The sequence below is a fragment of the Phocoena phocoena genome, chromosome 2 (assembly GCF_963924675.1).
Source record: "Phocoena phocoena chromosome 2, mPhoPho1.1, whole genome shotgun sequence".
NCBI lineage: Eukaryota > Metazoa > Chordata > Mammalia > Artiodactyla > Phocoenidae > Phocoena > Phocoena phocoena.
Genome location: NC_089220.1, coordinates 24,768,296 through 24,794,262, shown reverse-complemented (window position 1 = coordinate 24,794,262; position 25,967 = coordinate 24,768,296). Strand labels below are relative to the sequence as shown.

Sequence of the window (25,967 nt, the reverse complement as noted above, 5' to 3'; positions counted from 1 at the left end):
TGCTCTCCTTGGGCCTTTGCTCCATCCCTCCCAATCAATAATTAATCAGTACTGAGTTGATCTTATTAGCTATTCACTGCCCGGCCCCCCAACCCCAACCCAAGCTGGCTAATGACAATGCTTTTAATTAATATGAGGCAGATTAAAACTCATTACAACAAGGTTATTGGTAATGAGATAATCATAAGGCAAGTTATTGAGCTGGGAGTGAAAACAAAGTTGGAGGAGGGGCAGAGAGACACTGCCAGCCGTTCCTGCCGTGTTTTGGCAGGAACAGAAGGGGGAGTGTGGGGACTCTGCAGTGAGGACACGTGGCAGTGACATACCCAACTAGCTCGTGAAACCAGGTGCTGGGTAAGGGCAGGACTTAGGTCCAGTGAGCAAATGGGTGGGGAGTGTTAGGGCAGTAACATGTGTTGAGAAGCAAGAGCTGGTGTATTGAATTAAGAATATGTAGTTTATGACCTGATGAATGAGGAGTGCAAGTCTCCTACATGGGGTTGGCTGGTAGCTCCCTCGGCATCCAAGCTTCCACTGGGGAAGTGAAACACAGTGGGTTGTTTTGATTGAAGGTACAGTTTAAATACACCCGCACAGAGGAAGTAGAGTCACAAGATTTATTATTACTTACAGATCCCAGAAGCAAGGATGCTCAGTGAGCTGGGGGAAGGGCAGTCCTCCATCCCAGGTACCAGCAAGCAGGAGGTGAATGCTGAAAGAGGGAGTTTGCGCTAAGCGAGTAATTTCTTGAAGTTCTGAGTGGGACCTGCCTTCTGATCCCAAAGGATGGTGGAGCTGTAGGAGCTGGAGCTAGAAAGGGACGCCGGAGACCAGAGTGCCTGCTCTGTTATTCAGCATGTGTGTCTTTTGGCTTTAAAAGAGCATTTACACTTTTTGGTTAGTGGCAATGTCCCTCACCCGCATGTGACTCTGTGTGTGTCTGTATTTAATTAGAAGCTGGTTGAAGGTGACTTTGGGGCTTCTTTTGTTGAAATGTGCCATTTGCAGTAGATGCTGATTCAGCTTCATGGATGATGGTTCTGTGAGTGTATGACCCAAGGTTGTCATCAGTCTACATTTATAGCTCATGCATGGCTTGCCTTGGGGTACACGGAGTCTACAGGGGACACAACACATGCTCTGTCCCCAGTGGCTGATGTGCCAAGTAACCAGTGAGTCAGCAGTAGACCAGCCTTCCTGGGCTTGTGTGACCAGAGAGGGCTCTCTGCATTGCCCAGACAGTGTCCTGAAGGTGACCATCACTTTGTGCCAAGAGACGCCCTACCCAGGACTGGCTCAGGCCACAGGTGAGGGGCAACAGAGCCCTGGCTCTGCTCCTTGGTAGGAGGGCTTGTTAGGGTGAGGCTAATGCTTTCTGAGGGCTACCAGCAGCAGAGATAAACGCAGATGTGAATCCAGTCTAAAGAAAATGGTGGAGCAGGTCTTCAGCACCACACACACACACACACACACACACACACACACACACACACACACACGCATGTTGTTATGTTGTTCTCTCGATCTGGAATGCCCTCCTTTTTTATTCTGATCTTTTCAGGTTCAATTTCAGGGGCTAATCCTATGTATCAGCCAGGGACTAGTCATACCTGTAATTTAAATATAAAGACTTATTCACTAGGAAAAGGTAGTTAACTCCTAAAAGGAGTAAAAGAAGATTCTAAAGGTGCAGAAGTAGTAAATGCATAAAGCACCTGCTCCCTCTAGGGCTGAGGGGGTGGTGAACAAGAACAGAGCTAAAGACTTAGCTGGGGGCCTGCCACCTGCAAGGCTGGGATGCTGGGCTGCCCTGGTGATGAGACGTGATGGCGGGCATGGTTATGGGAACAGCCTGCCAGGTGGCGGAGAAATTTGTAGGAGGGTGCGACCTGGAGCTAGTGTGTAGGGGCTGCCTGCTGGTTGGTCAGAACACTTGCTGGAAGATATGGGGCCTGAGTTGGTCCACAGGAGGGGCCCATCAGGTAGTGGAGAAATTTACAGAGGGTGGGCTGGTCCATGAGGGCCACCAAAGTGGTCATCCCCAAGCCACTACCCACTGGCTGATGAGCTGAAAACAGTGCACGGGGACAATAAGGGCGCCTCCTTGTGCTGTGGCCTTGCAGTGTTCCCCAGAGCCCCCTGTTGACAAAGCCTAATAGTGACCCATCTGACAAAGGAGAAATGGCACAGGGTCTAGCACCAGTATCACAGCGCACAGCAAAGAAGCATGGATTTGCAGCCGAGAGGCCCTGTGTTCCTGAGCTGCATGCACCCTGCTTCTCCCCAGGAGCCAAGCCTCTCGAATTCCAGCCCTCTTGTTTCTCCCATCTGTGAGCTCTGTGGTCCTCAGTGTGGTCCTACTGCCACGTGTCATTCTATGTGTGTGAGTGGCTCTGTCACATCTCCCCACGAGGTGGAGGGCGTGGGACTCAGTCAGCCCCCAGTGAATACACAGCGGTTGATGTCTTTTCTCGGAGGGGCAGAGACAATGGGGTGTGTCCTCACTCCGCCTTCCAGTCCTCTGCCTTGACCCTGCAGTGGCTTTGGTGTGAGGGCTGAGCATGCCTCCTTGGGGGAGTGGGCAGCTGGGTGCCAGGGCAGCCTCACCGGGAGCCTCTGGTGGGACCTGGCTTCCGGTCACACTGTACCTTAGGACAAATGGATTGTGGATGACTTGCTGGCTGCCTCTTATTCGGCAGGGTGGGAATTGGGGTTGATTATTTGAGGTGTAAAGAGTCATTTGTTCATAACAGCCTGGACTCATGGAGGGTGGGGAAACGCCCAGTTCCATATTTGACCATGTTTGCCTTCTTTCTCACGTCCTCAGAACGTGAGTGTGGCCTTGGACAGTAGTGACCTTCTACCATCTGACACCGGCCAGCTCAATTCCCAGTCCACCCCCCCTGCTGCCCCCATGGGCCTTTTACTCATCTAGGGAAATGTGTTCTCTCCCCACACCCGCCCTGCCTTAATTCTTAGCGTCAATTCCCTTCTCTCTGCACCCTCCTGTCAGGGAAAAAAGACTCTTCTTGGCCTAATTTGGACCAGGCGCCCGCACTCTGTTCAGGGGCATAGAGTCATGTGGACATAGGCTTCCCCAGTAGTGGGTTGGCGCGGGATGCGGAGGTGTCCAGCAGAGCCCTTGAGGGCCTAGGACAGCTTGCGAGTGCCTGGAGTGTGGGGCATCCCTCTGCTCTAGAGGGAGTGGGTAGATGGCTCCCTGGCTGCTGGGACCAGGGTGTTCAGGGCTGCAGTGTTCTCTTTTTAATTCCTAAGGTAACGGTTTTCTGTATGGTTCACTCAGCAACTAATTATGTCGGATCTTTGAACGTTTCTTCCATCTTTGTTGCCAGCGGTTATTTATCTCTTCATGTGGTTTATTGCCTCCAATACACACTTAATTGTGTCAGCATCCTTCATAGCACTTAAGAGAGTGTAAGTCCATCCTAGATATTCACTCTCCCGGTTGACTTATGGGTGGAAGAGGGTACCAGGTTCCCACAGGGCACTGGGCTCCCTTGTCTTTTGTGTGTACCCATGGCTTCATCCTGCTTCAGGAACTGTAGATCCAAGAAGGCAGGACCCTCAAAATGCCAAGACCCTCAGCTGAGCTGGGGTGATGACTGGGGATGTGTAGCCTGGGGGTGGATGGAGGCCACCTCCCACTCTGGAAGGATAGGTGGGCATCAGGCTGGAAGTTAAGGCCGGCTTGTCCTGCACAGCCTGCCCTGCTGCCTACCCCACGTGCCTGATGCTCCCTGTAAAGTTCTCCTTCAGTTAACAGGAGACCCCTGCTAAAGTTTGCTGCGTTAAAGCGCTCTAGGTTTGAAGTGTTTTCTAGACCTTCCTTTGACATTTGTGAGCTTTTTCTTGATAAGCAAAACATCTGAGTTTCTTATCCTTAAAGATACCAATACGTGCCTCCCTAAATTGTTGTAAGGATTAAAAAAATAATGAATATGACCATGTTTAAAAATTGTAGACCTCCAAACAAACAGATAGTATTATTAGTATGACTGAGGGGTGGGTGACAAATGCGTGAACTCAGTGTATCCTTGAATGAATCATAAGTGTAGATTAGAATTGGTTGAAAGTCTTGGACAAACACTAGTTTCTGAGGGAGTGGGACTTGGACCAGGTAAGTTTCGAAGGAAAGGCGATCAGAAGCATCGGGCCATGTCAGGAGGCTGGCTGCAGTTTGAGATTGGAATTGCCTGCTCTGGGTACCGGGAGACTGAAGGTGAATGACGGTGTGTGTGTGTGTGTGGGGGTGGTGGTGGTGGTGGTGGTGGTGGTGGTGGGGGTGGTGGTGAATCAGGGTTGCTAAGCACGGGGCAGGAGAAGAGCATGCAGCTGACAGTGAGCTTTCACATCTCTCTGGCCCCGCCTGTCTTCCTGCAGGTGCACCTTCGCTCTGCCAGGCGCCTTTGCGAGCTCTGCTGTGCCAACCGGGGCACGTTCATCAAGGTGGGCCAGCACCTGGGGGCTCTGGACTACCTGCTGCCAGAGGAGTACACCAGCACGCTGAAGGTGCTACACAGCCAGGCCCCACAGAGCAGCATGCAGGAGGTCCGCCAGGTCATCCGAGAGGACCTGGGCAAAGAGGTACCCACCTCTGCCAGGGGGGATGGGCTTCCGAAAAGGCCCCCGCAGAGTTGTCGCTGCTTGGCCCCAGGCCCTGGGGCTCCACCAGTGGCGTGGAACTACGCTTCGCAGAAACTTTCAGTGTGAAAGCAGAGAGGTTAGAAGGAGCCTGAGTGGCCCTCAGTATAAAATATTAGTTGGGCCATATGAAATCATTGATATTTGATTGTTTTTGACCTGTAACTTAATATGATTTATATGGTTGAATTTAATAATACCTATCAGGCTTCCCTGGTGGCGCAGTGGTTGAGAGTCCGCCTGCCAATGCAGGGGACACGGGTTCGTGCCCCGGTCTGGGAGGATCCCACATGCCCCGGAGCGGCTGCGTCCGTGAGCCATGGCCACTGAGCCTGCGCGTCCGGAGCCTGTGCTCTGCAACGGGAAAGGCCATAGCAGTGAGAGGCCCGCGTACTGCAAAAAAAATTAAAAAAAAAAAAATAATAATACCTATCAATTATTGAGGGTTTACAGCGCACTCACACCTGCGCTGCTTCCCACATGTTATCTCACTTAGTCCTCAGGGCAAACCTATGAGGTAGGCACCATCATTAACCCCATTTTGCAGGTGAGGGATGGAGACTTAGAGTGACCAGGTAGAGCATCCAAGGGGACTGTTAGTGATCCCAGTGCACTGCTCTATCAGTGAGCTCTCCTGATCATTCAGTGCTATGACTTTTCCAGAACATCTGTGGGCCACTGCTTGATTACCTCCAGTGATAGGAAGCTTGTTCTCTTACCTGCTGCCTAAGGTGGTCCATTCTATAATCACTCATCTCTAATTGTTACACATGCTTCCTCCTAAGGGCTAGGCCTGCCTCCTCAAACTTTCCTGATCTTCATCCACCCCATGGAGCAAAAGAGAAAGGGGCTGAGGGCCCTTCCATACACAGCCCTGGTCACACTCCTTTGGACTCATGCCAGTGACCTGCAGGATGTGTGGAACCCAGATTGCCACAGTGGTGTGGATCCTTGCTGACCTGTTCTGCTCATCTTGATTCTGGGGATGGGGAGGGATTGGAGCAGCCGTCTGCAGGGTGCCGACTGGCCGATCAGGCCCAGACTTATAAATTATGTGCTATAATTTCATGGTACCCCAGAGAACGCTAATAATAAAAAAACTTCTTTTCTCCCTTCACCTATTATTATATTTGAAATTCTCCTCTTAGAGAACCCTTTGGATCTAGAACTTTTCTGAGCAAAATAATCTTAAAGTCAAGCCTAGATCAGCTGATGCCTTTCCTGAGATTATTTTATTACCTTTGGTGCCTCCCAATTTCCCCAAATCAAATCTTTAGCAGGACTTTCAAGGTCTACCCCATCTGCTTTCAAGTTGCCATGGTCTCTGTCTGTCTGGAATCTCTTTACCCCATTCTCTCCCTGTCAAGTGATTCCTTGTGTTTCTAGGCCATTCGTCCATCTGTCTACCAAATGCTGGGCACTGTGCGAGATGCTGTGTGTCCCGGCCAAATCCCAGCTCTCCTGTGAAATCTTCTCTGACCCTCTGCACACCTTTGCCCCTTCTGCTTGTGCCTCTTGTAGTTTGGTTAGTTGTGTCTAGTTGGTTTCACGGTAAGTTGTAAAGTCTGGGGATGAAGACCATGATGGTCCTTTTAATCCCATCTGCAGTTCCAGGATAGGATGTGGTATATCGTGGGCACCAGTGTTTGTTTAATGAACCAGTGGCTGGTAAGTGACAGTTTCCTTAGGCTGCTGCGGACTAGGTGGAGAGTAGGGGCAGAGATTCATAAAGACCGTGTTCCATGTTCTCTGCTCTGCGTGGAGCTGGCCCTGGCTGTCAGTGCCTTTCTGTAGAGCTGGTATCTTGTGCCCGGCATCCAGCCAAAGGTGAACCACTCCTCAGTGATAGCCTGGCCTGGGCTGGCCTCATTAACTGACTCTGGGGGGCCTGGGTCGCGCAGGAGGTGAGCATAGAAACCTCTGTGGATTCCCTTCCTACTGAGGAGGAACATCTCCAACGGGACAGGGGGAAGATTGAGTGAAGCTTTAGGGCTGGTGTCAGGAGCAGACCACAGGCTGGGAAGAGCGGGGTTAGGATGCAGGGGCCGCAGGCAGAGGGGACAGGATTGGCATGACACAGCCGTGTGGGCCCTTGCTTCTTGCCAAGACTGTTGGCCCCCTGCTTCCTACAGCATGAGGTGCACCCCCAAATTAAAACTAAATAAATCACTAAAACTAAATATAAAACTAAATAAATAATAACAGTGTGAAGTGCATCATTGCTAGCATGTGGCAGCTCAGTGAGGGGCGGAGGCAAGGGAGGGAAGGCAGCAGATTAACCCTTGGAGGCCGACTCGTCTCTGGAGAGCTGGAGGGGGAGGCCAGAGCAGGGCAGTGGCTTCCTCTGAGCCAGGGTGGAGCGAGATGGGAAGCTGGGGGTGTCAGCAGTCATGGTGTGCCTGCCCAGCTGACATGTCTGGGGTTGGAGGATGCTGCCTGCATCTTCAGGGTCTCTTCTCTAGGCACCCCGGCCAAGTCCTCCTGAGCGTGGTGGCCTGTGGCTTGTGACCCACAGCTTGACTCGAGTCCTCTGAGAAAAGGAGGCTAATGTCAAGGTCATGGCTCAGAGGGGGCATCCCTTACAGCTGGGAAGCTCAGAGACCTCTGGTTTCTTACCCGGCACTACAGGTGTACAGTCAAATTCTTCCCTCACCCCTTTTGTTCCCGGTGACACACTTTCTCAGCCTGTGGGTGGAGGGAGGGGAAAGGAGACAGGTGGGAAGCAGGGTAGGTGGGTGTGGGGCTGTGAGGGCGGGGAAAGTCACTCACTCTGCACTTCCCTCCTCCTCCAGTGAAGTGTCCTATGACACTTCTCGGGGAGCAGCCCTCCCCCCAGGAAGATGTTTGAGCCAGCCCCACTGATCCTGGGCTCCTCGCCTGCCCTGGGACCCTCCATTCCGTCCCTGGTTCCAGGAGTGTGGTGAAAGGAAGCTGAGTCTGCCATGCATCACCATCTTCTTCCTAGGTGTGAGTCCTTGTGTGGGCTCTGAGGTTACCTGGAGCTCAAAGACTGCATAGCTGCCCCTAGATCTCAGACTGAAGAGTGAGGAGAGGTGGCCAGAGGAGCTCGAGGCCGGTGCGTCCCAGCTTGCACTGATTGGTTCCCTCTATGCTCTTAGGGGCCCCTTCCCATCAGCAGAGGCCTTGGGGGGGGTCACTAATATCCTCAGACTGATCCCTGTCCCAGGCAGATAGGGCTGGCCCTGAGGGGTGTCCCCAGCATGGGGGATGAGGGTTAGGTGGCGGCTCTTCTGGATCCCATGATTTGCACTTGGTTCTGGATCAGTCCAAATCCCTGGACAGCAGCCAGTGCTGTCAGTGCAGAGGTGAGGGCAAGTGAAGGGGTACCATCCTGGCATAGGGCTTGGCCTGGGTAGGGAGTCTGGGGGACCAGGTAGCTAAGGGAGTGGCATGTGAGGGATGGGACAAGACGTCAGATCTCCTGATCTTCTGGCCAGTGCTTTGTCTCTTATTAGCAGAGCTTCTGTTTGGCAGAAATCCTCTGTAAATCACTTTTCTATGTGTCCGTGTATCTGTGCCTTGGAAGTTTCTACTATTATTACCACAAAGAAACTTACTTTTTTCTTTTGAATGTTAGGCTTAAGTCCTGAAGGACAGGTCCTGAGAATCAGTCAGAAGTCAGAACTCTAGGATGTGGGGTCATTTCTGCTGCTTCCAAAGTGACTTGGATCTGGAGTGGGTTGGAGATGGTCTCAACCTTGGTCTCCTGACTGCCCTTAGGGCTGTGGGTCCAGGTGCAGTGCTGATCTCGACCAGCAGATGGCGCCTGAGCTCGAGAGTCAGGGAGGGGTGTTGAAGACACGGTCCTCCCTTACAGAGGGGAGTCCTAGCAGCTGGCTGAGATTCAGATGATTTGTACTCCTGGGCATGGTCCATGCTGTGGAGGGAGCCTGGGCTGACACCTCTGACCCTGAATGGGGCAGACACAAGCCTAAGGTACGAGACTGTTGACCATCCTGGTCCCAAGGAGCTCTCAGCTGTGTGTTGGAGGACCTGGCAGGGTTCTTCACACTGACCACCAGCCTATCCTTACGGCTTCCTCGTTTGGAGTAGGAGTCCTCTAAGGGCCCCTGCAGGCTCTAAGAGCATGCAGTTCTATGGTTCAACACGTTTTCCTTCATTTTTCCATTTCTTCTTTCTCTTTGTTGTCTAAGCAGCTTGAATTAAGTGAGAGAGGCACAGAGCTGGAAGCTGTGGCTGCAGCCAAAATGGGTAAGACCTCATTCTGGCCCCTGTAGTCTGGGGTCATCAAGAGGTACACTCGTCACTGTAATACCTGGCCATGTAAGTGCCTGCGAGAGAGAGAGAGAGAGAGACAGAGAGAGAGAGAGAGAGAGATGGAGAGAAGAGAGAGAGAGGCAAAGAGGCAGAGAGAGAGATGGAGAGAGAGAGAGACAGAGAGGCAGAGAGAGATGGAGAGAGAGAGAGATGGAGAGAGAGAGAGGCAGAGAGAGAGAGAGAGAGAGAGAGAGAGAGAGAGGCAGAGAGGCAGAGAGGCAGAGAGAGAGATGGAGAGAGGGAGATAGATAGATAGATATTGTCTTTGGGTGGATAGAAGCTTTCTGAAGCAGGTGGCATCTGACCCAGGATCTCAAAGATGGGTGGGGTTGGAGGAGGTGGAGGTTGGAGGAGGGGATTACTGATTAATGAGATGTGCCAAAGATGCAAGCAGTGGAAAGCATAAAGTACAGAAAGTGCATGGTGAATAGTCTTGTTGACTAGTATATGGGGTTCAAGCTGGTGGCCAGTGGAGCCGAGGTTGCAAAGTTGAGGCTGAGGTTACATTGAGAGGGGCCTTTGAATGTTCTTTTCATAACGGGAGCCTGGAGGAGAGGGGCCTGAGCAAGGAAGGACAGAGTGGAGCCAAATTTTCTTAGTAACATGGGAGATGAGGTTATCTTTTACAGGTGGGGAAGGTGGAGGCGGGAGGTTGGAGGTGGGCGGAGAGCTTGGGGGTAGGAGTTACAGTGGGACTTTGGAAGAGATGATGGAACCCTCAGCTGCAATGGGACAGTTATCTTTGGTCATAAACACACACACATATCTCTCCCCACCTCCCCAGCACATACAGACAAGTCCAATCTCCTTACAATATATTTCAGTGAATGATCCAGTTCTGTTTATTGTCCCGGAACATAGTTGTATCAGATAACGTTCTTTCCAACCCTTAAATTCTATGAAAAACCAAAGCAAATGAAGTTAGAGGCTGGAGCAGAGCACAGAAATACCTTTGTTAGGGGCAATGCTTGTGCTGGTATTGGGGTGCTGGGGTTTGGCTTCTGTGCTCTGAAAGATGTTTTATCTGTCTTTTACCCCTGAGCTCCCACAGGGTAGGGATCTAGATTTCACCTTGTTCTGTAACTCCCCATAGCTCCCAGGGACAAGGGCTCAGTGTTTTGATGGGCCATCTGACCAGAGTGGCTGTGAGAATACGGAAGAGAGCCACTGTGATTCAGGTGGGAAAATGCACCCGTCATTGTTTCATACAAACCTACAGGTACGGGTGGAGGGCGATGTTTCAGTTGTAAGCAAAAGTTCAGAAAAGGAGATAAAGAAGCTCTGGTCCCAGGAACATCATTCATCTCTCAAGCTTGGTGGTGGTGGCAGAGAGAAAGCACTGTGGACGTGAGGACCAGCGGAGGCAAAAGCAGAAGGCGGGGAGGTGAGGCAGGAACTCCTGGCCTGTGCAAGGGGTTCCTGGTGTGGGACCACTGGGTGGGGGTCGTGCAGAGACTGGAACAGAGGCTTGGGTGGAGGCCTCAGGGCTGGGGGAGGGGACCGTAGGCTTGGAGAGTGAATGACCGGCTCTGGGCTGAGCCATATCATTTCTGCATGCCTGCACACAGGACTGCTGCTGGCACGCAGAGAACTTTGTGAGAACTAGGAAAAGGTGCCTGAGCTGGGCATCCCTTCCCCCAGGCGGTGACCGCTCTACCAGGGCTGGATTTTTATTCTTCTATTAGGATTGGCCAGAGAAACAGAGCCAGTAGGGTACATGTGTGTTCTTTTATCTAATAAATAAATAGTGATTGATTGATTGATTTTAAGGAATTGGCTTATGCAGTTATGGAGGCTGGCAAGTCAAAAGTCTTCAGGGTGGGCCATTGGGCTGGAGACCCAAGAAGAGCTGATGTGCATCTGCTGGCAGAATTTTCTCTTGCTTGGGGAGGTCAGTCTTGTTCGATTCAGGCCTTCAACTGATTGGATGAGGCCCGCCAATATTAAGGAGGGCAGTCTGCTTTACTCAGAGTCTACTAATTTAAATATATATCTCATCCCAAAACACCCTTACAGAAACATCAGAATAACGTTTGACCAGATTTCTGGGCACTGTGGCCCAGCCAAATTAACACGTATAATTAACCCTCATAGTTCCCCACATGGCCCTTAGCTTGGCTTGCACATTTGTACCCTGGGTCCTGCTTTCACACGGCCCTTGAGCTTCTTTTTGAGCCTTTGAGGTGGGCAGGAGCCAGACTGCCTGTTGGTTTACTGTCTTTGTGACCTTGGACATGTTACGTATCTTCTCTGTCCCTCAGTTTCCTCATCAGTAAAATGGGGATAATGACAGTACCTGCCTCACAGGCTTGCTGCAGGGATTAAATGAATTAATGAATGTGGAGCATTTAGAGCGTGTCTGGCACAGACCAGATGACCAGCAAAGGTTAGCTGTTGTTTCTGTGTTGCGCTGGATGCTTCATATGTGCGAGGAACCAAGGTTCTGGGAGACTTTAAATGGTGGAGTTGGGTCTTTAGCCAGGTTTTCTGATACAAGGTATGGTCCCAGATACTATTTTGCTAGAAGAATCAGCCTTTCTCTTCCCCTTCCTGATTGGTACCCAGCATTCCATCTAGTGGCCAGCCCCTTCCCTCCCACTGTTAGAAACCTCACACAGGCTGCCTTGGAGCCTGTCTCCTGGGCTTATTGAGCACCACCCTCCCAACAGACCCCCACCCTGGGGGCTGCTGGCAGCTCAGCGGGCAGTTTCCTGAGGCCCATCAGCAGCACCTCCCGTGTACTGTTGGTCTGATTCCGTGGATGAGGTGGAGCCACGGGTGCCCAGAGCCATGAGTCGGCGGCTCTGCTGTGTCCAGGACCCACCGTGCCTTCCTCACTTGCAGGAAGGCAGCTGGACTCAACTTCCCTTGTCCTGGAGGAGGTGGGTATGGGATGTGCACAGGGCTGAACATGCCCTGGGTTGGACTAGGGCTAGAGAAGAGCTTAGGACAGAGGTAAGAGGAGCCCCTCCTGCCCCCGGGGCTGATTCCACCTGGGGGCCCGCAGCTGGCAGAACACTTTCCACCCTGATAACACAAGCCTCCGTGCGCTCGTGTTCCTTGCTGCCTTCTTTCCAATGCCGACCCAACTTCTCCCTGCCCATCTCTTATTTGTTCACACATATTTATGGAGCACTCCTCTGTGCCAGGTACCATGCCAGCCCCCGGGGGTCCGTGCCCTCTGGGGCTCCTGCCCTGTTCTCGCACACACTGGCAGGGACCGGGCCAAGGTCAGCTCACCCTTTACCACCCCTGGGCTGCTCTACTGGCCTGCAGCTGAGGACCACCCTGAGGGCTTCAGCTGTCTGTAGAATTGCTTCTTTTGGTCTTCTTCTGGCGTCTGGTTTCTTTGTCTCCCCAGACAGCACCCCTCCTCCCCAAGGCTACCGTGTGAGCGTTCTGGGAACGGAACAGAAGGAGCTGGAATGCGGGGTGGAGAGGGGGAGGGGGAGGGGACGGGGGGAACTGACCACCCTCTCTCCTGAACTGGGCTCATCCAGCCTTCCCAGCAGCTCTCAATAAAAAATACATTTATATTAAAAACATAATGAAGAATAGAAAAACATTTTGCCCCCAATAATGCTGAACATCAAAAGGAGATTTTTATCAATTATGAGAGAGAGATTTTGGCCATAAAATGGTAATTTAACGAGTGGGAGATGGATGGCGGGAAGCATTCCTGTCAGCCGGGACAGATGGCGTGCCATTAGTCACTGGGTGAGAGACTGAGGCATCCACACTGGCCCTTCCTCCCCAGGCCTCCTGGCCCGGCTCCACCTCAGGCCCACACCCCTCTGCAGGCCTCCTCTTCTGGGGTGGGCGGGCGCCCATGCCGGTCTCTGGGGTGCCTACCGTCCGATTCTTCTGTAGCTCCTGGGTGAACCTTACCCAGCCTGGGCCACGTCCCTCTCACGCCTGTGGAATGGAGGCCCCCGGAGAGCAACTCAAGTGCCGCCCCCCGCCCCCTGCTTTCTTTCCAGCCCCGTTGGCCTCTCCGCTCTTCACACAGCTGCACCCTGGCTGCACAGGGTTTTCCCATCAACCTGCATTTGTACCTCAGGCCTGTCCTCTCATGTCCCTCCTTTATTTCTCAGGCTCTTTATCATCCTTTGATAAAGGAAGATGAACAACACCGTGTGCGCGCGCGCACACACACACACACACACACACACACCCACACAGTGAATGCCGCCCAGGTATCAGGCATTGCTTTAAACTTTCACATGGATCAACTCACTTCTCACTAGAACCCTCTGAGATGGATACCATTATTCCTTATTTTACAGGTAGGAAACTGAGGTACAGTGTCTGGTGAAGTGGGCCCCTGGGCCTCCTCATGTACTCCCAGTCAGGATTAATGGCTCCTTTGCGCTTCCCCCGTTGCAGTTCTTTGTTGTGTTAGGATCGGTTGCTCTTCCGTCTTGAGTCCCCTACGAGGCCTCGTGTGGGCTCTGCGCCGAGTAGGTGTTAGTAATGTGGTTGGGTTGACTTGTAGAACTACTTCAGATGCCCCTGTCCCCTTGAACTGGGCGGTCCTCTCACTTCAGCCTGGTCGTCTGGTCATCTCAGAGCTCGGTTTATGTTCTCAGGATGGCAGGTCTCTTCCCGCTCACCTTGGGGTTTCCTCAGAGCTCTGTCCAGTGCTTGGCACACAAAAGATGCTTAATAATGGATTATAACGCGTGCTGAGACACTCCATCCAGCATAGGACATCGTGGTGTGGGGTTGTAGGGCCTGGGGTCCTTGGGGTAGCCAGCTCTGCGCCTGGCTCGGTACTGGCCACCTTGTTCCCTGGGACGTTCCCATATGAGCCTGTGGAGGGCTGGGCGAGGGTGCGTCTGGGGCTATCTAAACTACGGGCTGAGGGCCTTCCCTGGCGGTCCAGTGATTAAGACTTCGCCTTCCAATGCAGGGGGTGCAGGTTCCATCGCTGGTCAGAGAGCTAAGATCCCACATGCCTGCGGGCCAAAAAACCAAAACATATAACAGAAGCAATATTGTAACAAGCTCAGTAAAGACTTTAAAAATGGTCCACATCAAAAAAAGTCTTAAAAAAATAAAATAAAAAAATAAACTACGGGCTGAGGCTCAGTCAGGGTCTGGCTTCTAGAAGGAGCAAAAGGATCATTTCTGAGGTAGCGTGGCATGAAGGTTAATAAAATAGGCTCTGAATTCAGAGGGCCTTGCACAAATCCCAAATGCTACCCTATTCTAATTGTATCATTAGTTCTTTCTGAGCCCCAGTTTCCTCATCTGTAAACAAGAGTGGTAACAAAACCTTTGTATTAATAGGGCTGTGATGAGGATTGAAAGATTAACCCATGTAAAATGCAGTGCGCAGCGTGTGGTGAATCCCAGTAGCTGTTAGCTGTGGTTGTCATGTATAAGGTTGTGAGGAAGAACTGAAGCAATAAGACGGGACCCTCAGATTATATCCAGCACCTCACCTGGTACTTGGATCTTCCTGGGGTTTGACAAACACTGGATCTTCTCGTTCAGCCCTCATCTTCCAGCGGCAGCTGCTTTAGACACAGGTTATCTAAGAGCGTCACTAACTCATGCGTTGTAAGGGTTTAGAAATCATCTTGTTCAACCCCAGTTTTTCACAGGTGAGCAAACTGAGGCTCGGAGAGGAGAAGTAACTTGCCCAGGGTGGTACAGCTGCTTAGTGGCAGAAGCAGGCCTAGAACCTGGGTCTCATGACTCCTGATCCAGGGCTAGTGCTCTTGGACTGTTCTGTTCAGGGCTGGAAGCTTAGTGCCCAGAAGGAGAGGCCCCGCACAGGAAACGAGGCCGGTCTTGCTCTCAGCGAAACCCAGAGGGCCTCAGGTAGCTTCCACCCTACTTGGGACCTTGTAGTTTCTTGTGGACTTTCAGGAAGCTGTATTTTCCTAAGTTCATCCCTCAAAGGGATGGATTCTCTTCTTCGTATCCTTCTATCAGTCCTTGTCTGTGCTTTGGGGAGATTATACCCTTGCGCTTACCAGTTCACCTTTGGCCCACAGGCCACGCCTGGGGTGCTCCCCTTCTCTGGGATCTGTCCTGCGGGGTGGTGCCCAAACCCTCTGCTTAGCTGCTGTGTCTGGGCTGTTCCGTGGAGAAAGAAAGGGCCTCAGCTCATGGTGGTCCCACTCACTGACTCAGGAAGTTTGGGGCGACCACTTGCTGCTTTGCTCACTCAGAAAATACAGGTTTGTTGAGCAGCTGATAGGTTCTTACCTCTGTGCCAGTGCTGTGGTGGATACAGAAAATGTCAAAGCCATGTCACTCCCTCCCGCCTCCTCCCTTCCCCGCCAAAGCCAGGCAGACAAAACAATACACAGAGGGAGTAATTAGAGAACAATCAAGGCCTCACCTGTGGGGCTGATGAAGGAAAAGTTTGGGGGAAGTTCAGAAGGGGATTCTTGGAGGAGGTGGGCCTTGAGCTGGGCCTTAGAGGATGAGTAAGATTTAAGGAGGGAAAGTACGACAGCACATGAGGCCGGGCAGTGTGGTGGCGAGGGCTGACCACAGCTTGTCTTGTGCCAAGAGCAGACCAGTGGGGTTGGAATGACAGGGAACTTTGTTGGGGTGTATTAGTTTGCTAGGGCTGTTGTAACAAAGTACCACCAATTGGATGACTTATACAAGAGAACTCTATTGTCTTGTAGTTCTGATGACTGGAAGTCCAAGGTCCGGGTGTCGGCAGGGATGGTTCACCTGAGGGCTGTCGGGGAGAATCTGTTCCCTGCCTCTCGCCTCGCTTCTGGTGTTTGGAAGCCAATCTTTGGTGTTCCTTGTCTTGTAGAAGCATCACCCTGATCTCTGCCTTCGCTCTCACCTGGCGTTCTCCCTATGTGTGTGTGCACGTGTGTGTGTGTGTGCGTGTGTGTGTCTGTCTCTGTGTCTGAATTGCCCCTTTTCATAAACGCGGTCATGTTGGATTAGGGGTCCCACCCTATGCCAGCATGACCTCATCTTAACTAATTACACCTGCAAGGACACTGTTTCCAAATAAGTTCATGTTCTAACCCCCTAACTGGGGCTTAGGACTTTAACACCTGCATATTCAGAGGACACAAACCAACCCATAACAGGTGGGTGCGTTGGGTCTTTTGTGGTTGTGAGGATCAGAACCCCAACTTGATCGAGCTGAAGCAAAAAGGCAGATGTCCTGTCTAATGTAACCACATCTTAGGAAGGCTTGGGGTGGAGTTGAGCCTTTGGGGAGCTCTTCCCGGACTCTTCTCTCTGTCTCTCCACTTCTTCCTGCAGGTCAGCTTCATTCATGTTCCCTCCATGACCACCTGGCACTGGAAGCTCTCAGCCTCACCTCTTTCCATCTGTGGCCCCAGGAGGAATTCCCCCCACCACTCTAGTTTCATTTTATAAAATAAAGTGTCCCCCTTCTTCCCCCCAATTCATGTCTGTCTGGAACCTGAGACTGAAATAAGGTTTTTGAAGATGTAATTAGGCAACTTAAGATGAGTTTACACTGGATTAGCGTGGTCCCCAATGACTGGTGTCCTTATAAGAACACCATGTGACAATGGAAGCAGAGATCTGAGTGATGTAACTATAAACCGAGGAACTCTGAAGATTGCTGGCAGCCAGCAGAAACTAAGAAGATGCAAGGAAGCATTCTCCCTTAGAACCTTCAGAGGGAACGCAGGCCTGCCAACACCTTGACTGCAGATGAGCTGAGCTTTTAGAACTGTGAGACAATATTTCCGTTGTTTTAAGCCCCCCCAGTTAGTGGTAATTTGGTGTGGTAGCCCTAATTAGCAAATACAGTTGTCTGTTCCATACGGACCAATCACTGTGGTCGGAGGAGGTGGGGTCTGTAAGATAATTACCCCCCTCATTTAACCCCCAAGGTTTAGAATTGGGGTCGGGTGGGAAGCAGCAAGGCAGAAGAAGGCATAAAGATGCGTAAGGCCAGCAGAACCGGAGATGTTCATGTCAGCAGATGATAGTGTTAGTTTCTTTTTATTTGGTACTTGCTGTGTAGTACACATTGGCAGGATGTCTTACAGATATTGCTTCTAACCCTTAACAATAATTCTGCAAGTGTGATAGACTTTGCCGTTCCAATTTTCCATATGAGGAAGCAGAGACCCTGAGAGGTTAAGTAACAGCCACAGTCATAGCTAAAGGAAGCAGAGCCAGGCTTTGAACTCTGTTGCCTAAGGCCTTGCCCCTCCTGCATTCCAGCTGCCAGCCCTGAGGAGGGACTGGTTCCCGGAGGGCGTTACAGTGGACATAAGTGTTGGGCCTTGATGTGTAGGCTTTAGGGGGTGGCCACAGGCCCCAGGAAGTAATGTTAAGTCAAATCAGCTAATAGCGTGTGCGTGCGTGCGTGCGTGCGTGCGTGTGTGTGTGCAAGCTCCCGTGACTGATGGAAAAAGACATTTCGGGCAGAGTTAGCCAACATTGCAGGATGGATGGAGGGGCCCAAGGCAGGAGCTGTGGGAAGGGGCTCTTTCCATCATCCACATATGGCAGAGGTGAACTCTCCCTACAGAACCTTTTTTTAGCTGTCTCCTGGGGCTTGGGCAGGGCCAGTTTCTTCTCTCGCCATCCCCCTGGAGCTCCGAGCAAGTGTCCCGAGCTGGGCAGTGAGTCAGGAGGCTACAAGCCAGAGGATGAATGCCACGGTCACTGCTCTTGAAGGAGCTGGCCGGACAGCTGACCCCATGCCCTCTGGGACTGCTGGGGGGACTGCAGGGTCCTCATCTTCTCCTTGAATGAAATTGTGGCCTTTCCTCCCCTTCCCAGGGAGAAGGGGTGGGTCTTCACTTGCAACCCTCAGGGCTGGGGTTGGTGGTGTGGGCCGGCTGGATGTGCTCGCAGTGGTTTCTGTCTCCATGTGAGCCAAGCAGTTGTCTTTACTGGTGATGGCTGGTGGAGAAGCGATGATCTGGAGGAGTCCCAGGTTCTGCCCCATCCTACAGTGAACATAACTGCCAACCTTGGCCCAGTGCTCATGGCGTGAGAGGTGCTCATCCTAGTTGGGGGTTCCCAGAATATGACTCCAAGAAAAGGGTTCCAGTGCAAGTGGTTTTGTGGGAAGCTCAGGGTCTTCCAGTAGGAAGTGGGAACGTGGTCCAGAGAAGAGAAGTCAGCCGGTAGCTGTGTGCTCTTAAACCAGCTGCCCCAGTGGGTGAATGAAGGTTAATGCTGTGGGGAGACTGGGAAACGGTGCTAAACAGTCACCTTAGAATCATCCCACTCAACAGTCAAAGGAGAAGGTGGGGTGTTTATACACCAGCTTTCTAACTTCCTGAGTGATGCCTGCTCCAGAGCGCTGTTAATTCCTGCGGCTTTGGAGGAGGAGTCCTCAGGCACAGATGCAAATACAGAGAATTGCAAATCAGGCCAGAGAAGGAGGAAAGATCTGAGGGAATGGGGGGACACTGGCAAACTTTGCAGGCATCATTCCTGTAATCCTCACAGCTGCCCTATGAGGGGAAGTACTATTATTATTCCCATTTTACAGAGGAGCAAACCAAGACCAGAGAGGTTGAGTCACATGCTTGAGGTCACACAGAGAGTACCAGGCAGAGTCAGGAGCAGAAGCCAGGGCTGACTGCAGAACCCAAGTTCCTAACCACTGTGTTCCCTTGTTCTCTGTAAGGACCCCTGTGCTTTTCACAAGGTTTCATACTTCTGGCATTTGATGGATTCTCCCAGCATTCCTGAGTGGGAGGCGGGACAGGCAGATGGGGAACCTGGCAGGTCAAGGAACTGAATGTTTATTAAGTGTTTTCTCCTTCCCTAGCACGTGTTAGGTGTTTTCAAACACAAGGTCCCACTTAGTCCTCACAACAGCTCAGCGAGGTAGGTATCCCTTTCCCCATTTTTTCCAGATGTAGAAACTGAGATTCAGAGACGCTAAGTAACTTACTCAGTATCACACAGCAGGACAGTGGCTCACCTGGGAACTGAACCTTAGTGTTGTCTGACTCCAGAGAAACACACCGTTCATGGAGGCTGCGCTGATGGGCCTGTGGGACCCAGTCTGCCTCTGAGGGCCATGCTCTTGCCTCTGACATCACCCCAGTCTTCCCCCTTGCCTTCAGCCCTGGGCTGGCCCTGGGCCTATGTTGCCTCGAGAGCCAATCAGATGGTAGCTGAGGAGGTGCTCTAAGGAGCCTGCTGGGAGGTCATCAGGCTCTCCTCTCCATCTCACCTCTGGACAAGGTGCTCCCCCTGTGTGTGTGCAGGCAGGGGCTGGTGATGGGGGAGTGGGCTGCTCCCCCATGGACTTCTCCAGCTAGGAGCCCCCCTCTCCTCCCACTGCCCCCGTTCGCCGTCTACCTGATACTGCTCCTTGGCAGCAGAGAGAGGCAAGCCCTCCACGTCCGCCTGATTTATGTTCATCGTTGAAACAATAATGTTTAATCCAGAAAGGGCTAATCAATTTTTTATGCTGATTATGAATGGGCCAGCTGTGCCTGCTTCTTTATTCATGGAGCTTTAGGAACAAGCCCATGTCCCAGGCCAGGCTCCCTTGGTGATTTCTGCTGTAGGGGGCCCAGCTTCAAGGAGTGGTGTCTTGGGTGCCTGGCCTGTGCCACTTTGGAGATGACTCCGTGTGTGTGTGTGACCAGAGAGGGTAAGCTGACTCCAGGTGGAGAACCGGATGTAGTGTGCATGGGTGCATGTCTGCCTGTGTAGAGGGTGGGATGGGCTGGGGAACAATTAGGGGAGCATTGGATGGAAGGTCAGTGTCACAGGGTCATAGAAGTGGGAGGGCGATCAAAGATCAAGTACCCTGACACCTCCTTTTACAAGTGAGGAATTAAGACCCAGAAAAGGTGAAGCAACTTCCCTAAGGTCACGCTGCTGGTTGGTGGCAGAGGTGGGGTTAGACCCCCCTACTCGGAGGACAGAACACTTTCCACAGCAGTACAGGCAGGGCAGAGTCAGAGAAAGGTACTGTGTGGGCTGCTCTCCTTGAGTTATTGACATCATACAACTCTGACATCTCGGAGGAGCTTGTATTTTAGGTACAGAATGAGCTGTAGATGTAACTTAATGAGAGGTTAAGACAGGCTGAGAGAAAGTTCTCTGAAGTTTGGGCTACAGTTTTCAGGTGTTCTTGGAATCAGTGAATAGGGTCTTAGGGAGGGGTGAGTTAGGACACTCTCTGAAAGAGGAGAAACCTGAGTGGGACTTCAGTGCTGTAAAAGGAGAACGAGCAGAAGGGCCTGGAGAGGGCCTTTGGGCAGGTGGAGAGGCATGAGCTGACGGGCAGAGGCAGGGCTGAGGATCTCAGGGAGGCGTCTGAATCTGAGCCAGACCAGGGAGCCTGTACCTCGGGGCCTGGGTGGTGTGCCTGCCCCAGAGGCTGGGGTCCCGTGTGTGGACCCTCCACCTCCCTTCCAGGACGTCACCAATCTTTTGCTGATTGGTTTATTGGCTCAGCAGATGTTTACCGAGCTCTGCTGTGCGGGCGCTGGGGGTTACGTGCATGAACAAGCTGCCGTCATGGTGCTCGTGATCCAGTTGTGGGGACGGCAGATGCTAAACAAGCGACCAGGAAAGTGAAAATCTAATGACACTTGTGATAAATGCCACGAGAGAGGAGGAGTGCTCTGAGTGTGGGGCTGGGTGGCCTTTCTGAGGACGTGAGGATTAAGCTGAGGCCAGAGGGTAATTAGGAGAAGGGGAGGCAGCACAGAGAACAGAGAATGCAGAGGCCTCAGGGTGGGGAAGACAGTGGATCTGCCTGGGGGCAGAAAAGGGGTGGTAGTGGCTGGACAGAGAGACACCCTGGAAGGTGAGGCTGGAGAGGTGCTGGGCCCGTTCGGGACAGCCGAGGTTGGCACTGACCGGCTCCCTGCAGAGGACGGCGCAGTCCAGCCTGCAGGCTCGCAGGGGATCAGGGTGGAACTGGGCGACCAGTTACAAGGCTCCTGTGGTTGTCCAGGCAAGAGGTGATGGTGACTTGGACGAGGCGTGGACAGACATGGTTTGGAGGCTGAATCAACAGGACTCAAGGATGAATCACGTGGGGAGGGGCCAGGGAGAGGGACGTGCCACAGTGGACTCCTGGGGTTCTGACCACAGCACTGGAGGGGACGGTGAGGAGAGTGTGTTAGCAGGTCAGCCTGCAAGCAGTTTGGGGAAGGGTCTTTCTACAGGGCTGGGGTTTGCACAGTGGCTCCCTCTCTCCTTAGTGGTCAGAGAAGGCCAGAGAGTCCACATGGGTTTGAGTAATTTGGGGTTCAGCATTGAGAGGCTGGGATCCAGCATTGGGTTCCTGGTTTCCAGATATTAAAAACGTACCCTGATCTGACGTGAGCTCTAGGGCCGTGTGTGTGTGTGTGTGTGTGTGTAACGGATTTTGTAGGAGAAGCTGTTACTTCAACAGCTGGAACAGCTTCTGCAAATTAACTATGTCATCAGCATTGTGATGAGGGGTCTCTCATGGGCCCCCACTGCTCCTCCCATCTTTGGTGTGTGAGCCGATGACAGGTAGTTCTGCGTGGGGACTGAAGCTCCTTGGGAAGAGGGGAAGATGCTGTTTCAGCCAAGCAGGTTTTAGGGTTTGGCCTGGAGGCTGGGAAGGAATGACATGTAGGAGGCAGCTGGGGGAGCAGAGGACGCCTTGCCCTGGGAAGCGGGTGAGAACAGCACTGGCTCTAGGTGTGCCACCTGGCACAGCAGAACTGGAAGCAGTTATGTGCCCTTCCTGTTTCCACATCTCAGGGTTTGCACTTGACTTGTGTTCCCCCCACTGCCAGTGCAACCTCTTGTCACATTCCCCAGCTTTCTAGCCCTTTCTCTGTCCTGGGAAATGCAGCAAAACAATAAAACCCGACTTGTACTGAGAGTGTTACACTAATGCTCTATTTCACGGCCTGTTTTGGGTTCCTATTGCTGCTGTAACGAATTACCACCAATTTAGTGGGTTAAAACAGTACACGTTCATTATCTTGTTGTCCTGTGGGTCAGAAGCCCTGAAATTCAGGTGCTGGCTGCTGCGTTCCTTCTGGAGGCTCTGTGGGAGAATCTCTTTGCCTTTGCCAGCTTCTAGAGGCTGCCGGCATTCCTTTGCTTGTGGCCCCTTCCTCCATTTTCAAAGCCATCAGCATAGCTTCTTAAAATTTTTTTCTCTCTCTTGTCCTTTCACCTCTGTTTCCATTGTCATATCTCTGCTCTGACGCTGACCCTCCTGCGTCCCTTTTATAAGGACCCTTGTGGTTCCATTGGGCCTACATGGGAATTCAGGATACTCTCCACATCTCAAGAGTCTTACCTTCATCACACCTTTGGGGATTGGGATATGGACATCTTTAGGGGGCCATTTTTCTGCCTGCCACAGGGCCAGATGGTAAATATTTTAGGTTTTGCAGGCCACACACTCTCTGTTGCAACTACTTAATTCTGCCGTTGCAGGATGAGAGTGGCCATAGACAATAAGTAATGAATGGGCATGCTGTGTCCCAATGAAACTTTATTCATGGTCATGGAAATTGAATTGCACGTAATTTTCACATGTCACAAAATATTATTATTTTGATTTTTCTCTCTTAAAAATGTAAAAAAGTATTCTTTGCTTGTGGGCTACAGAAAAGCAGGCGGTGGCCTGGATTGGCCCACGGGCTATAGTTTACTGGCCCCCTGCTCTAGATGCATAATACCCTTTAACCTTTAGAACTCCCCTACCAATGGGCATTATTATCACTCCCATTTGCAGAACATAAGTGCAGCGAAGCAGTTTGCCCAAGGCCACTTGGCTGTATGTTGGCAGATAGGGTTAGCCAGGCGTGTGTGTGGTTTCCCCCAAATGTGAGCTTTATCTTCCCCGTAGATCCAGCAAGTCTGGGTTTACCTCCCTCTAAAATTCCTGGGCACTGCTGCTGTCACATGCAAAGTAAATCTGGGAAACTTCTTATTGGATGGAACACGCTCAGGTGTTATAGAAAGACCACAAGGGCTTTGGTACGCGAACCCTCTTGTTTGGGGCTCTGAGGCATAGGAACATAGCTTGGGCTCATTTGCTGTGTGTCGTTTTGCCACCTCCCAAAGGCTAAGGAAGTCTGTCCTGACAGCAAATGGAGCCGCTATAAGCAAAGAATGCTTGCTTAGGCTTTAGTTTTTCCCTTCCTATATTTTTGGGTGTAGGAACATCTGAAGGTTGTTGGGAGAAGGCCTTTGGGGTTTTGTGAGGGTGAGCCCATTTGGTTTTAGAAGTATGAATGCGAGTCACTATGGCCAGGCTTTCTCCGCCGTGGGCATGAGCTGTGGATAAGGACCCTCCTCCTCAACCAGGGGGAGACCCGGGGAGCCCAAGTGGGCCTGGATTCCAGGTTGGGAGTTGGTGGTCATCTTCTCTCTGGCTCTCTGCTGTCTCCATAACTTATTCCCCTTATTCATGGTTCACACAGGCTGTCCCCTCTGCCTGGAAGGCTCCTCTTTCCTTTCTTCAGCTAGTTAACTCGTGAACTGGCTCCTCATCCTTCGGAGCTCAGTTCTTTGTCTCCTCCTCCAAGAAGTTCTCCCAGCCTGTGTTTAATCCTCTGGACACAGGCTCTTATGGTACCAGCTACCTCTCTCTTCATGCACTTATCAGAGCTGGCCGTTTATCTTTCTTGGTGATCTTGTGATTAATTCCTGTCTCCCTAATGGACTTCACATTCCTGTAGTAACTCCAGAGGCTGGTGGCCGTACCCAATTTGGACTCACTCCCCATTGAGTCCCCACTGACCAGCACAGGGCCCTGCACGTAGTAGTCACTCAATAAGCATTTGTTGGATGAATAAACGAATGACCTTTAGGGAATATATTCTACTCTGTACAATGGGGGTGATTGTATCTCCTCTACCTTAACCTTAAGAGAGGGTTGAGAATTACATAAGAGCAAGATATTATGCAAAAACAAGGAATTACCCATGGTTGAGCATTCAGTGCCTGCAGAGCAAAGATATCCTGACATCCCTTATTCCAACCAAGCTCAAGTTCAAGGAAGAGTCCTCACATGGGCAGGCATGCAGTGGAGGGTGTAGAGCTCAACCTGCCCAATTCTTGGGTCTGAGCTCCTGGCACCACCCGTCTCTGGACCCTGGGATGGGGTGTGAGCACTTGACTCACGGGCGCTCTGCAGCTCCACAGACAGCTCATCACCTCTGTACTCTGATCACCCAGGGGATGCCTGCCCTGGTGGGGCCCTGGCTGTGGGAGTCCTCAACTTCATACAGCACTGCCTAGGATCTCTGGTATCTTTACCCCAGAGATCTCTGTCACAGGCAGAGACATAGACCTGTCACCCTGTGCAGCTGGACAAGTTATTAAGATGGGAAATGTTGAAAGATTAGATTTATGACAGCCAATGGTGGGTTATGAACAATAATTTATCAAATGTCAGTGCCTGCAGCCTACAATTTACAGAAGGTTTGCTTAAACTGAGAAGATCTGATTGGACTGTGCCCTCCCCCACCTCTAATGAATGACAGATCTAATGGATGGCTTTCTGGGCTGGCCGGCCACACTGGGTGTTTATCTGCTTTTTATTAATCATTATTATCACAACATTTCCATAGAGTCCCTCTACCCACAGCTCTCGAAGTGCCCAGCCACCTTGAGGGAACTGTAGCCACTTCCGGGAGGTGTTTTAGCTATCCTGGATCAGCTGGAAGGCCTGGAGTCCCCTCATCAGGAAGTGGATGGGGAAATCAAACCTCACATCCATTCATTCACTAGGAAATACATACTGGGCACCAGTTGTGTGCCAGGTGCCTTGGATGCAATGCTGAGCAAAACAGAAGTCTATCATCTAGAAGGAAAGAGGGAGATGAAGCAAATATAAATTGAGGCAAAAGTGCAGTTGTGTAATTGCTCTTGAGGAAGGCAATGAACTCTGAGAATGTACACAGGGAGGCTTCCCTGAGGAGGTGACAGTTGAGCTGTGATTTGAAGCATGGGTAGGAATTCCCTCGATGAAGAATTCCTATTCATTCCTTCTAGGCAGAGGGGATGGCACGTGCAAAGGCCCTGGGCAGTGAGGGAGTATGCTGGTGGTCAAAAGAGGCCATCTCTTCAGGGCAGTTGGAGCTTGGGGAGGGCAGAGGGAGGAGAAGGGGCAGGACATGTAGGCAGGGTCAGACCCTGTGGGTCGTGCTAAAGATTTTGGCCCTGGGAATTTGGTGAAGTAGTTGAAGCAAGAAGTGACATGATCGGTTTATGTTTGGAAAACTCACCTTAGCTTTATGGGGAAGATGGCTTGGCACAGAAAGGAACATGAGTGGGCAGACCAGTTAGGAGTCTTTGGGTGAAAGAGGATGGTGGGTTTTACTCACTGACAGAACAGACCTGAGAGCCTCCTTGTCCAGTGCTCTTTTCATTAGACCACTGTGTCCTCTTCATGGAGGCATCAGATGGGGCACCCACTACTCCTGCTACAATTATTGGGGGTCTTCTGTAGGCTCTATTCTAGACCCTTTATGTATGTGGTTTCGTACAACTCTATGAGGTAGGTACCCAAATTCCCACTTTACAGATGAGGAAGCCGAGGTACAGAGGGATTATGTCACCGCCGAAGCTGATGCACCTTGGAGCCAGAATTTGAGTCGGGGCAGTTTGACCCAGAGCTTGCATTGGAATCACTATGCCTTGCTGCCTCTCAGATCCGACTGTCCTGGCCAGCAGGTGGGCATTCCCAGGGAGCATGCCCATGGCCATCCTAGGGTGGGCTGCTCCTGGCTTCTTGCTTCTCCTTCTGTCAGCTACTTGTTACCATCCTGCAGGAGGAAAGAAGCTTGGTCTGACCTGTGACGCCCTTGGCGGAGCCAGGTAGATGATTATCCTGTACCTGGAGGCTCTTCAGCAAGTTGGTAAGAGTTTAGCATCGTGCCAGCCTCCTTGCAAGAACTTAGACGGGAATGCTGTTTTGTAATTTCTGGGGAGGACCCTTGTTGAGAAGGGCCTCAGGTTCTGCTGTTGGCCTAGCTTGGCGGTAGCAATAGCTAATGGCTCTGCAGAACCAACACTTTGATCTTTTAGAACCCCAGAAATAACAC

The 25,967-nt window shown here is 51.6% G+C and overlaps 1 protein-coding gene across 1 annotated transcript in view; it reads left to right on the top strand.

The window, feature by feature from the left end:
* The window catches only part of ADCK1 (aarF domain containing kinase 1), a 100,917-nt gene that overhangs the window by 29,931 nt on the left and 45,019 nt on the right, over positions 1-25,967 (top strand). The window contains exon 3 of the mRNA XM_065871493.1: positions 4,402-4,605. Within this exon, the coding sequence (XP_065727565.1) occupies positions 4,402-4,605 (204 nt within the window). The remainder of the gene's footprint in view (positions 1-4,401; positions 4,606-25,967) is intronic.